The sequence below is a fragment of the Saccopteryx leptura genome, chromosome 11 (genome assembly GCF_036850995.1).
Source record: "Saccopteryx leptura isolate mSacLep1 chromosome 11, mSacLep1_pri_phased_curated, whole genome shotgun sequence".
Lineage (NCBI taxonomy): Eukaryota > Metazoa > Chordata > Mammalia > Chiroptera > Emballonuridae > Saccopteryx > Saccopteryx leptura.
The window spans coordinates 75,515,712-75,529,428 of NC_089513.1; the positions used below are offsets into that span (position 1 = coordinate 75,515,712).

General features: G+C 49.5%; 1 protein-coding gene across 5 annotated transcripts in view; it reads right to left on the bottom strand.

Annotated features, from left to right (window-relative positions):
* Window positions 1–13,717, bottom strand: part of CDC14A (cell division cycle 14A) — a 123,957-nt gene that overhangs the window by 17,357 nt on the left and 92,883 nt on the right. For all 5 annotated transcript variants that reach the window (XM_066353484.1, XM_066353486.1, XM_066353482.1 and 2 more), the window contains 2 exons: window positions 9,700–9,859; window positions 1,698–1,813 (listed from right to left, as the gene is read on the bottom strand). In XM_066353484.1, coding sequence (XP_066209581.1) covers window positions 1,698–1,813; window positions 9,700–9,859 — 276 coding nt within the window. The remainder of the gene's footprint in view (window positions 1–1,697; window positions 1,814–9,699; window positions 9,860–13,717) is intronic.

Below are 13,717 nucleotides of genomic sequence, written 5' to 3' on the forward strand. Positions count from 1 at the left end.
AGTACCCAAAGCACAGGTAACGGTGGGATCGGACCCAGTCGGACTTGGGTTATAATCCTCCCAGGTAACATGTGAAACTCCCTGGGAGGTGGTGTGACATTTCTCACACCAGTAAAACACGCTTCCCGCTCTGGGGTCTCTCACTCAAAAGTCGGAGAAAGGTTGTCATTTCCCATTATATCCCCTCTGTGAACTTGCCGCCCCGTTCATTCCAATCAGGAATGTTGAGACACAGATTTTGCCCCTCTGTGGATCCTGAAGCCCCTTTGTTTTACCCTAATCTGAGCGATCAGCAGGTTTCCAATGTTACAGCCGGAAGGCAAGTCCCATCAATTGATTCTGATGAGTCATTTCAGACAAAATCAAGATGGTTTCATAACTTCACAGGCACGGAGAAGCGTTCTTACTCAATTCTCAGAAATGGAAGGTAAGGCTAAGGAGTGGGGTATATACTAAGGTGACCAGCCGTCCTCCTTTAGGGAGGACAGTCCTTCTTTTGTTTGTTCCATCCTCCCTGGAAAAGTGTCCTCCTACATGTCCTCCTTTTTGATATTGGAAGACTCATCTGTAAATGTCCATATTCGATTGATGCAGAGTCGATCCATTGCGTGTGATGTGACGTATCTGTATCTAAATGAGTACTTTTTTTCTTACCATTATTATTAAAAATTAATAGGCATGTAAGCATAATGACAACATAAAATATTACAAATGTTTTCATGATGCATTATCATATAATAGTGTATTATTGTTGCAATGAATAAAATGTTTCTTTTATCTACGATATTGTTTTCTTCCATTTATTCTTGCCCTTCTTTTCATTGTAAAAAAGTTGGTCGCCTTAGGCATACCCAAGCTTGGCATCCAGTGCCTGTCTGCATGCTCAAGAATCAAACAGCAGCCTCGATCCACCCGTGAGATCTGCCACGGGAAACCCTCCCCCCCCCCCAGGCGGAGAGTGGAATTCCAAAAGGGCTTTGGAACAGCGTCCCGGAGACCACTGACTGCTTGGCCGTTGAAGGTGAAACTGTCAAAGCTGAAAATTCCTTGAATTTTCAGGTTGCCTTCAATAAGCTTCTAAAATTTAGCTCCTCCCCACAATGATTAAAAAAAGAAGAAGAGGGCCCTGGCCGGTTGGCTCAGCGGTAGAGTGTCGGCCTAGCGTGCGGAGGACCCGGGTTCGATTCCCGGCCAGGGCACACAGGAGAAGCGCCCATTTGCTTCTCCACCCCTCCGCCGCGCTTTCCTCTCTATCTCTCTCTTCCCCTCCCGCAGCCAAGGCTCCATTGGAGCAAAGATGGCCCGGGCGCTGGGGATGGCTCTGTGGCCTCTGCCTCAGGCGCTACAGTGGCTCTGGTCGCAATATGGCGACGCCCAGGATGGGCAGAGCATCGCCCCCTGGTGGGCAGAGCTTCGCCCCTGGTGGGCGTGCCGGGTGGATCCCGGTCAGGCGCATGTGGGAGTCTGTCTGACTGTCTCTCCCTGTTTCCAGCTTAAGAAAAAATGGAAAAAAAAAAAAAAAAAAAAAGAAGAAGAAAAAATAGTACAACATAGTAATAAACCAAAAGGAAAAAAAAAAGAAAAAGAAAAAAGACCAGCGGTAAACCAGTACTTGTATAATAATTTTCCTGAGAGGATGAACTACCCCCTCCCCAAACGGAACCAGCAGAGCGGGTCAGAGGTTAAAGTGGAGGTACCTAAGTGCACAGGACGGGGAGAGGCGGGGCTGTCTCTGACTTTTTAAGGCACGTAGCTTGTCTCCCTGGGTTATGCTATTTTTCATTTCCACATCTTCATCCTCTTCTAAATTACTCTGGAAAAAAAGAAAAAGAAGTACATTGATAGGTCATTATAAATAATTTGGCTTTAGATAGCTTTCTTACCAGATTATAGGTTATCTCTGTTTGTAGGTACGCTTTCTATAGAGCATCTTAAGTTGCTTGAATGCACGTAGGGAAAACAGCTGTGTGAGGCTCGCTTGCTGGTTTCCCCAGCAGCTGCGAGCACTTTGCACGACTAGTGGGTGAGCCCGTGGCAGAGAGCCGCATGTCTCTCTATAAAAAGCTATGGGTGCTTTCCGGGGGTGGGGCTGATTCTCCCAGATTGCTCTCCTGCTGTTGCGAGGTGCCGTTCTGATTCCCTCAGCTGCCACCGCGGGGGGGGCAGTGTCCCTGATCCTGTGTCCTCCACTGAGAAAAGCAGTTTTCCTTTGCTAATTCGCTCACCCGTCTCTGCGAGCCTCCAATAAGCAGGAGTGGCCCGACGCTTTCTGGCTCCGCGGGTCCCCTCCCGCCTGCCCGCGTGAACCTGCCTGGCCTCGGGCATCGCCATCACAATGAACAATTCAGCCCCGTCCACATATATACTACAGCAGTGGTCCCCAAACCCCGGGCCGCGGACCGGTACTGGTCCATGGGCCATTTGGTACTGGTCCGCAGAGAAAGAATAAATAACTTACATTATTTCCATTTTATTTATATTTAAGTCTGAACAATGTTTTATTTTTTAAAAAATGACCAGATTCACTCTGTTACATCCGTCTAAGACTCACTCTTGACGCTTGTCTCGGTCACGTGACATTTATCCGTCCCACCCTAAAGGCCGGTCCGTGAAAATATTTTCTGACATTAAACTGGTCCGTGGCCCAAAAAAAGATTGAGGGCCACTGTACTACAGAACGCTTGCCCGGCCTGTGGAGGCGCCGTGGATAAAGTGTTGACCTGGAACACTGAGGTCGCCGGTTTGAGACCCTGGGCTTGACGGGTCAAGGCACAAATGGGAGTTCATGCTTCCTGCTCCTCCCCTCTTCTCTCTCTCTTTTTTTCTCTCTTTCCCCTCTAAAATGGATAAAGTCTTTAAAAAAGAGTTAAAAAAAAAAAAAGAATGCTTACGAGAATGTAGGATACGGCATAGGGAAAATAGTCAATAATCGTGTAATAACTAAGTATGGTATCAGGTGGGTGATCACTTTGTAAGTTACATAAATGTCTCATCACTACGTTGAATACCTGGGACTAATATAATATTGTATGACTACTAATTAAAATTAAAAAAAAAAAATTTTTTTAATGCTGGGACTATTCACCAATGAACTCCTACTGCTCAAATTCCAAACCAAAGGAGCGTGGGCAATGGATGGGGTTGCCTTGAGAAGGAGCTATTGGTGGCAATGAATCACAACCAGAGGGACTCGCACGCAGACGAAGCCGGGCTCTGGCACACCCCTTAGACACGGGCTGCCTTCACAGACACGGGGCCAGTGCATCTCCCGAAACCACCAAGGGCCCATCAGAGTGAGTTCCACAACTTGTTTACAAGAAAGAAAGATAAGACCATGTAGAACCTTTGTACCGTCACGTCCTAATATCATTTAATGTGAGGAAAAGCGCCCGAGACCTTTCCGAAAGGAGTTCAAGCTTCCTCGGGGGAGAGAGCGTTATTTCCTGTTGAATGGAGTCTTTTAGTTTGAAAAGTACATACTAAGTCCTGTACAACTCAGTCTTTTCCCACACTTAATTCTCACACCCCGGGAGGGGGTTGGGAGACCTGGGACCCTTAGTTTACACATGACAAGAAGGAGGTGCCCGTGAGAGCCGGGGACAGCGCCCAGGCTCCCCCCAGCACTTCGCGACAGAGCTATGACCGTCCTCGGATGCCGCGTTCTTTCTAAAAGCTATGCCCCAGCGCACGAACCCTGCAGCAGACCGTATGCGGCCCACGTGCCCGCCTGAAAAGAAAATTGAAAGGCTTGAACTCGCACAGCCCTGGCCAGTTGGCTCAGTGGTAGAGCGTCGGCCTGGCGTGCAGGAGTCCCGGGTTCGATTCCCGGCCAGGGCACACAGGAGAAGCGCCCATCTGCTTCTCCACCCCTCCCCCTCTCCTTCCTCTCTGTCTCTCTCTTCCCCTCCCGCAGCTGAGGCTCCATTGGAGCAAAGATGGCCCGGGCGCTGAGGATGGCTCTGTGGCCTCTACCCCAGGCTCTAGAATGGCTCTGGTTGCAACAGAGCAGCGCCCCAGATAGGCAGAGCATCACCCCCTGGTGGGCGCATGCGGGAGTCTGTCTGACTGCCTCCCCGTTTCCAACTTCAGAAAAATACAAAAAGAAAAAAAAAAAGGCTTGAACTCGCTAAGATCCCTTCCAGCCCCAACCGTCCTCCTCTCTCTCTCTCTCTCTCTCTGTAAATCTCGAACTCCTATTCGGTGAGAGATACACAAAGACAATGCTCCCCTCAGTCACACGCGAGTCGTTTCTGCTAGCTGTTCCTGGATCAAAACACCCCTTCGCTCCCTGACCCCCGTGCTGGGGCCGGTGGGTCCACTTCTGGGGCTCTGCGGGCCATGGCCACCCCTCCCCGCTACCGCTCTGAGTTGAGGAAAGAAAGACACACAGAATGTACAGCCCACGGGACAGACGCAGAAACAACGGGGAAGGCGTCCTCGGAGAGGCGACCCCTTCGCGGAGGCTCAGAGAACAGATACCAGCAAAGCCGGCCAAGGTCCGTCAAGGGTCCTGCCGGCCAGGAACACCAGCTCGGCGTCCCAGGACCGGGTGGCTTCTTTCCCGACGATGGCCTCGCAGAGAACAAATCACCACATACAGTACGAGGGGGTGTTGTACCCCCACCCCTAGCAGTTCTGTCTGTACAGACAAGAAGAAAACCAGCATAGAGTCAGTTCACTGGCGTCCAGAGATTTCAGATGGATGACGTCACAGCTGACCAACCCGTACTAAAACGGGGACGCAGTGGCGTGCGCCCAGAAGAAAAGCCCCGTTAGATAAAAACAGAGTAGGCTGGGGGATTAAAAAAAAAAGAAAAATGACACACAAGGAGAGTTGGAAATAGAAATGAGTAAAAATAGCAGTGGAACAGTTGGAAGAAAAAAGATGGAAATGGAATTCTTCGCAGGTTTAAATGATTTGGCCTCGGAAGGGCGGACGAGCCGCCTCTAAAGTTCTGGTCGGCTCTGGCTGTTGGAGCGATGAGATGCACAACTGTTGCGGAAAGGCAACGATGTCATTGTCATCAGCTGTTTCTGGTCAATAAAAGGACCGGGGGTAGCAGAGTCCCCAAGTCTGTCTTCTGCCCTCTCCCCGCTGCCACTGTGCAGACCTTTGTCCCCCGGCCCCTCCCCCATTCCAACTCCCTGGCCTTCCGCCCTGGCCCCACACAGACTCCAACGGCTCCCACACCCCTGCCTCCAGCACGTCATGCTGTCCAAGAGCCTCTGGGGACCCCCGGCCACACTGAGCGGTGGAAGGAATCGTGCTTAAAAGCCGGCCTTAGAGATGACGTTGTGACCTCACAGGCTTGCTTCCGGGGTGCACCCTGCTGTGAGCATCTGATGTCTAAATCCAATCCAACGGCAAGGATGTTATAAATCACAGCATCCCTGTGCTGTAATCAAAATACAACGTCCTGATTCACCTGAGGCTGATCTATGGGAACTCGCTGGGCTGACTGACCATCAGTGGCCCCCGAAGCGAATTAACATCTCTCAGTCAAGAGCACCTACCGTGGGTTGGTGTGCTAATTTTGGACTATTGCCCCAGGTAGGAGAAGAGAAGCTATAAACATGGCCACAATTAATTCCAGGAGAAATGTATGAGGACAGGCTGCCTAAGGTCATGTTCAGAAGAACTGTATGTAAGGTGCTAACACTGTAGTGAGGACCTCAGGCAGAGGGGGGGGGGCATTGAGGTGGGTGGCCGAGCGAGACTCCAGAGCCTGTGTCCAGGGCTTCAGAAGACGGCCCCACCGGGCGCACTGTGACCTCAGGCGGCCCCACCGGGTGCACTGTGACCTCAGGAGGCCCAACCGGGTACACTGTGACCTCAGGCGGCCCCACCAGGTGCACTGTGACCTCAGGCGGCCCCACCGGGTGCACTGTGACCTCAGGCTGTGACCTCAGGCAGGTCCACCGGGTGCACTGTCACCTCAGGCTGTGACCTCAGGCAGGCCCACCGGGTGCACTGTGACCTCAGGCAGGCCCACCGGGTCCACTGTGACCTCAGGCAGGCCCCACCAGGTCCACTGTGACCTCAGGCGGGCCCACCGGGTGCACTGTGACCTCAGGCTGGGACCTCAGGCAGGTCCACCAGGTGCACTGTGACCTCAGGCTGTGACCTCAGGCAGGTCCCCCGGGTGCACTGTCACCTCAGGCTGTGACCTCAGGCAGGTCCACCGGGTGCACTGTCACCTCAGGCTGTGACCTCAGGCAGGCCCACCGGGTGCACTGTGACCTCAGGCAGGCCCACCGGGTGCACTGTGACCTCAGGCAGGCCCACCGGGTGCACTGTCACCTCAGGCAGGCGCACCGGGTGCACTGTGACCTCAGGCAGGTCCATCAGGTGCACTGTGACCTCAGGCGGGCCCACCGGGTGCACTGTCACCTCAGGCAGGCATCCTCTGCAGGACGGGCTTAGGGACGCCAATCTCAGCGAGCTGGTGTAAGCATCAAACGAGTGACCAATGCAGATGCAAGCACAGCGCCGGGCGTACACAGGTGCTGCTGGGGTTGCTTCTGTTGCACTCTAAGCTCCTGTGTTACACCTTAATATCTGTGCCTTAAATAAACAAAGGGTTTTTAATTCTACGATTTTTGTATAACCCGAGACATCATCAACCCTCAGGCCCCTGGATGTCAAAACAAGCGATTACAGCTGGTACCCTAGTTCACGTCTGTATTCTTGTTTTGTGTTCTAGGAACTGGAAGACTTCATTCACTCAAGCGGCACTGACGGAGGCCCTGTAGACTGGGAATAGATTTCCGAGGAGGGCAGGTGGAAGCCCCCGTCTCTACAGGGCATGCCCCTGGGGCGGGGAGGGAGAGGGAGGACAGGGGAGGACCAGGCAGGAGCACAGAGCGGGAGCCTCTCCTAGACCCGGGCCGGGCTGCATTTTCACAGAGCCTCGCCCAGCACTGAAGACCAGGGCTCAGGGAACAGAAAGCCTGTGTTTTTAAAAGATTTCCTATAACTCTCAACGGGTAAAGAGAATGCAGGAGATCCACAGCCTCGTCCGTGACTGCCGCCTGAGTCACTCCGGCCGATGACACTTTGGGTGATCTCCCTCTTACCCGCCTCCTGCGCTTTGAAAAACTATATATTCAAACTCTCCAAATCGGTCATGTACAGACCTCCTAGGAGTCGATCCCAGGAAGACTCCAGGACGCCCAGCAATCAAAACGCCCTTCACTCTCCCTGCCTTGCAGCCAACTCCCCTGAAAGAGCAGCAGCCCCCGGAGGAATTCGGCCCCTCGGCAGTTTCTTTCTGTACAAACTGAACAAACCCAGAACCTCCGTGGGGCTTCTATCATCCCTGACCGTGGACACCTGAGCGTCCGCAGTGCCCTCGACTTCCTTTCCCACTTGGAACACGAGAGCGGTCACCACGAGACCACCCTCTTCCATCCCCTCTCGAGCAAACGACCTACCGCATTCACCTCACGTTCTGGAGCCGGAAAGCATGGCAGGAAACGGGCTCAGACGCACGGAGCATCCCCTAACAGTGAAGTGGCCCCCGAGACCCACACATCTGTCACTGTCTAAAAGCTTAACCACACCATCGCTCTCCGGTGTCTCTGGACTCTTCCATTTGAAAAATAACAGCACTCTGAACGGCTAGAGCTAAATAAAGTAATCAATTGTGGGGGGGAGGGGGAGAAGGGGGGGGAAACAGGAAGTGGAAGTAAAACAGCCCAACATCTGAATACCTTCTCATATTTCAAACTGACTTATTTTAAGTTTCAATCAATCAGGGAACCAAAAAAGTATCAGAAGGCCACGTTCTGATACCAGATGTTAATGTGAAACAGATGATGCTATAGAAAGCATTCTGTTCCCGCACAGATCAGTGTTTCCCAGATAGACGGATACATTTCGCCGGTGTCCTTTCAGAAGTCCTCACTCGAAACTCCATTGAGTTGAACTCAACCCGGGAAGGACACGCCCACAGACCAGCGCCGGGATAGGCTACCTCCTCAGCCCAGTCAGCCCATTGAGAACGTCCGTCCGCTGGGATCCTTTCTGCTTGTTTTGCAAGAGGCCAGACTACAGCCAGAGGCCGGAAAAAGTCAACAAAGGCTCTGAGGTTGGTACATGGTACATGACCTTGGGCTAAGATCTACAGTTTCGCCAGGACCATGATGACTCAACCTAGTCGTCTCAGTCCCCCCCACCCCACCCCCGTGGTCAGAGGCTGTCCTGGAGATCACACTGCAGGGATGAAAGAGGGGTTCTTTCCGCAGCCCCCCTCCTCTGCCCTCGAAGAAAACCCCTCCTTCCCCTCCAAGCACTCAGGCAGGTTTCTTTTTTCAAAAAAACGTCACCTGAGATGCCAGCTGTTGACCCGAGGGAGCTGCCATGTCCTCCTCCCACTGGGGGGGGTTCCTTGGGGGCTAAGCGTGAGCGACAGCGTCAGGGCCACTGCCTAACGGAAATCTACACCTGCCGCTTCAATATTCCTAACCGCTTTGTTCTTGCTCTTTTAGGAACATAAAATATATTCATATAAACCAGGGGCCTAACCTCACTTCAGGCACGTGCTGGTAGAAAATCCTCAATGAGGAGTTAAGACTCCCAGTTCTCCAGGTGGCCCAACTACTAAACAACTCTGTGCCCTTGGGCAAGTGACAGATTTTGAGGGACCCCGGTTTCTGACCCATTACACACAAGAGAGGACTAGAGCAAATGATTTCAAGGTTGCTTCTAGCTCCAAAAATGCCCCTGCCCCTAATTCTTAGGAAATCGCTTGCATTTTTTATTCAGAGGTAGCAAGCAGGTTGTAATGGCCAAACCGTGGGTTTGGAAGAAAGATACACATGGGTTAAATCCCGTTTCTGGTGCTGAGGTGAGAACTTCTCTGCTATTCAATGTCTTCCCTGTAAGACACAGATCATATGGCCTGAATGGCCAGCTAGTTATGAAGATGAACTCAAGCCTTACCAACTGTTTAAAGTGGTTTGCTTATAATAGTCTTGCTTTTTTTTTTTTTTTTAATTGCCTCTGGTTCTTTTCAACGCTGGACTTCCTTTAGACATCAATATAAATCTGAGGCTTTCAACGGACCACACTTGTGGGATGAATTATTTCTTCAACGGCCACATGGAAATATTTCTTCTTGATATCTATTTCCATTTTCAAATAAAGAGTTTGTTTCCTTCATTTCCTCTCTGTACGTATTCTCCAGCCCAGAGTAGCCTCCTTTATAATTGTGCTTAAATCACAGCTTTCTGCTTTTTAAGGATCAGCGCTTTCTCCGCTCTGGTGCTTGCTTTAGACCAGCGATTTCCAGCGGGCGTGCCGCTCGAATCTTTAAAGCGCACGACACCTGACTGGTGAGTCAGGGGGCACTGACCTCTTTTCCCTCAAACCGTCAAAAAAACAAACAAACAAACAAAAAAAGACAACAGCCAACAGAAGAATAGCCATCCAGTGTGAATGAATCAAAATTATACCTTCTTTTTCTTCTGTCAGATCAAAAACATATCATTTTTGGTGTGCTGCGGAATTTTAGTAATTAGTTTGTGTGTGCCACAAGATGAAAAAGGTTGAAAATTGCTGGCTTAGAGGTGGGTGACTCCACGGCTAAAATGCTGGTCCTCTCGGCATCTCCGAGAAGAAGGACAGCTGTGTTACAAGGGGTCAAAGGCAGGACATGCGTCTTAAGGGGACATGAACCTCTCCGGCAGGAAACTCACCTCTCCAAACCTCTCCACGTTTTGTATTTTCGACAAGTTTCCACCAATAGACATGTCATCCAAGCTGGAGAGAATTTTATTAATACTTCCTTCACTGGACAGCCTGTTTTTCAGTTTGGATCGGAAAATGTCTCCCTGGACCCATAACGACGCTTGTTTTCTGTATTTTTTAAAAAAAAAAAAAAGAGAGAGAACACAAAATAACCTTTAAAATAAATGACTATCATCTCAGAAGTCTGATGTTTTATATAAACAAAAAGACTAGCCGATAAACATCTACAAATCGGAAGAGGGAGATAGCAAAGTCTTAGAGTAAAAATCAATCAATCAATCAATAAGGTTACTTTCTTGAAGCCACCGTAAGTTAAAGTTGCAAGTGAAACAAACACAAATAACCATCTTCCTAGATAGGTCGACATAGCCACACAGGGGTTGACTATCAAGGTTCTCAGATGCTTAGAGCAAATGCCCCAGCGATAATTTGGAATCTGTAAGGTCTGTCTCCGATAACCACTGGCTTTGTCTGTAAAAGTCGTTGGAGTCGGTTGGATTCAAAGACATCGGGGAAGGCACTTCAGTGAGCTGGAGGCGTCCTTTTCAACAAGGAAGATTCTCAAATCGGAACCTGACTGTGTATGATTGAACACTGTTGAAAGTCCTGAAGAAAAGGTTAGCTGTGGACGTCCAGCGAAATGGCACCATCCAGAGCCTCCCACCACGCAGACCCGCACGTCAGCATCATCCTACAGAAACCCACACCGTGTGCTCGGAACAAACACGCTCGTTGCGGTGGGTTATTTAGCACAATGGTGTGGACGCCGCAGTGGACAACCAGCTTACTCAGTTACGGCAGACGATTGAAACATGACACAGCCGCTAAGAAGCCCGGGACCAACGGACATGTGATGACCAGAAAGAGTGCCCGTGAAAAAAAAAAAAAAAGCAATTGCAAATGAAAAACGTGAGTGACAGAGTGTGGAGAGTGGCATCTCGTTCTTGTTTAAAAAAAAAAAATTTTTTTTTACACTGTTAAAAAGTTCACCATTATCTGGAAGAATCTATACCAAACTATTAACATACTTACCCCAGAGAGAACAAAGGAAAACATTCGCTTTCTACTGCATAATCTCTACACTGTTTGACCTTTTCTTTTCCCTCTTTTCAGTATTTATTGGGGTGACACTGCTTAACAAAATTATACGGCCTTCAGGTCACAATTGTACAAGCCATCATCTGTGTGTAGCATTGTGCGTTCACCACCCCAAGTCAAGTGTCCGCCCATCACCACCTACCCCCCTCTAACATCCTCTACCCCCCCCCCACTGTTTGGATTTTTTTTAAACAATGTGCCTTATTTGCTTTTGTAGAAAAGAAGTGATAGATAGATAGATAGGAGTAAAGGTCAAAGCTGAACAAAGCTACAGTCATTTAAAGTTGCAGTCACTGAAGATGATGTGCAGCCCTTTCCTGCATTGTTTTAACAACAGTGTTTATCGGGTACGTCTAGAAATCAGTAGAATACATGCCAAACTGTGACCAGCACGGGTGAGACTGGACAGGAGGGGGTCAGTGGGAAGGCTTCCTTTTTTATTTTTTTTTTAATATGATACCCTACTTTCAAATAAGAGATTTTTTTTTCTTTTACTTTCTGCTCACTTTTCAATATTTTCCCAGTAAAGCAAAAGGGAAAAAGAGAGAGCTTTTAGAACCAACGTCTGAGGCTCTAGACGGAAAAGAGGCATTTCCCCATAGGAGACTGACTTCCCATCACTAACAATCTAAAACTGAGCCTCGTTAAATTCTAGCATGTTGCTAAACAGATTCAATTTAAAAAAAAATCTGGAGAATTCTAAAATATATGAATAAAAGAAAAATCCCAGAAATCCACACACACGCCCATTCACTAGGGATCCCAGTGGCGTCTCCTGTCTATGGTGGCAGACCCCGTTGCTTTTGGAAGCAAACCGCCACGGAATGTTCCTGAGCCCCACATGTCAAGCCATAAGGTTCGCATCACTACTAAGCCACACTGAACTGTTTCCTTACCAGCTGTGAAGATACATCCTCCACACACACACACACTCTTCTCAACTCCTTCTTCCTCTGTGGGAATGTTCCTAAAACCCTGAAACAGCCTCCCTAATATTAGCGTCCTCAAAAAAATAAAAAATAAAATCTTGCTTTAATTTTTTTTTATTCCTCCAGATTTTTTCCACTTAACACTCCACCTACCATCACCCTCCACCTGACGCCTGACCCTTGTATCTCCAGGGGAAGAAACCAGAGGGAGATTCTCTGAGAATCCAGGCGTGTGCACCCCAGAGAAACAAGCAGGGACTGAGTCCGAAGAAGGGTATTCCCAAATCAAAGAAAAACAATGCGAGCTTCCAGAAATAGGGAGATGAAAGACGACGGAGGTGGCCCGAGAAAAAGCGAGATCAAAGCGCACAGTGCGTTTGGGAAAGAAGGTTGTTTGACTTGGCTGACGCGGAGGATGGGACCAGCACGCCAGGCTGGGGGATTTAGCTGTGATCTCCACATGGAAGGGAAGACTCTCTAAGAGTGTTTAGGGAGGTAGGGTAGGGGGTGGGGGGTGGGGGGTGGGAGGGACATGATGTGGAAACAGAGGCAGAGAAGTTGGAGGCTTTAAAGTGGAAAAAAAAAAAAGTTCTGAGAATGTTATAAAGTGACAACTCCGAACGTGCTGCCGCCCTAAAGATGCAAATTGCAAAGCGACACCTTTCACTTTGCTCAGTTTAAAAGGCTCAATCTGTCCCCGCACTGGAAAAGGCTGCCGCGAACCTGCATATTAAAGACGAATAGGTGTCAAAGCCGGTTTCCGCGTTGCTAAGCGACGCCGCACGTTCGGCTCCTTTGGGAACAAGCCGCTCTTGGCGCAAACGCCTTTCTATTGACAGTGGAAACCACGCCAGCTTTTCGTAGGGTGTCTGTGGCTCCTTAAAAGCCTCGTCTTAAACAGAGGTGAAGCAGGTGTGCGTGCTTTAAGTATTTAGCTTTAAGTATTTAGCACGTAAAATGCTATGAACGCTAGCACACCAGCTCAAAGTAAACCCTCCCAGGAATGATGTGGCACGTTTTCTGAGAGAGAACCGCCCGTTGCCTAAAAGCCTGCACTTTGAAACAAAGGGAGAGATTTGTCTTGCTGCAAATAGAGCCTCGTGGAGAAAAGCAGTCAGCGTTGGGGTCATCGTTTTTTGGCCACGTCCTGGCGCTGGGCCAGCCAGGAACGGAACATAATCAACTAACTTGGGCTTCGTTATCAGCAGAGCCACAGTTAACTCTGACATGGAGCCTTCATGAGTCTTTATTAAAAATCTGCTTTTTGAATCCCCCTAAAGAAAGTCAAGTCAGTTGCCTTATTCCAGGCGTGTCTGGTTTTGAATTCAGAACACAGGGTGGTCACTGGGCAACTTCTTCTGTTTGGAGGCTGACCTCTTCTCCCTCGCTTCCTGAGTCCGAACTAGTCCTTCCTCCATATCACCTGACTCTGGACCTCCATCACTTCTTCCGTTCTGGACCCATTTTCCCAGGATGACCTGACCCTGTCCCAGTGTCCACCCAAAGCCACCGTTTCCTACAGAAACCCAACCCACTTTCTAGCTCGTCCTAGACCTACTATTCGGTGACTTGAGCATCAATATGCCGTCTGTCTGTCTCTGAGTCCACCACCCCAGGGGCTGCTGTGGAGCAGAGGTAGTTCTTAGATTAACAGTTGGGCTAATGAAATCATCTAACTTGTTATCAAAGGAAGACAGATAAGAAGACAGCAGTCCCCAAGTCTCTGCAGGTAGAAGGAGACGTATACCCTGGACAGATGGGGGACTTAATAGGAAGGTGCTTCGAAAGAATTTATCAGGGTGTAGGGAAAGCCTCCTGATTCTGAAACAAACAAGAAAATGTCGCTAGAAAAAGGAAAGGCATAATTTCGGAAATTCTCCAAAGAGTCAACGGGCTAAATCTGACTTGGGCAGACAACCCCTCAATCTGAGCCCCGCGG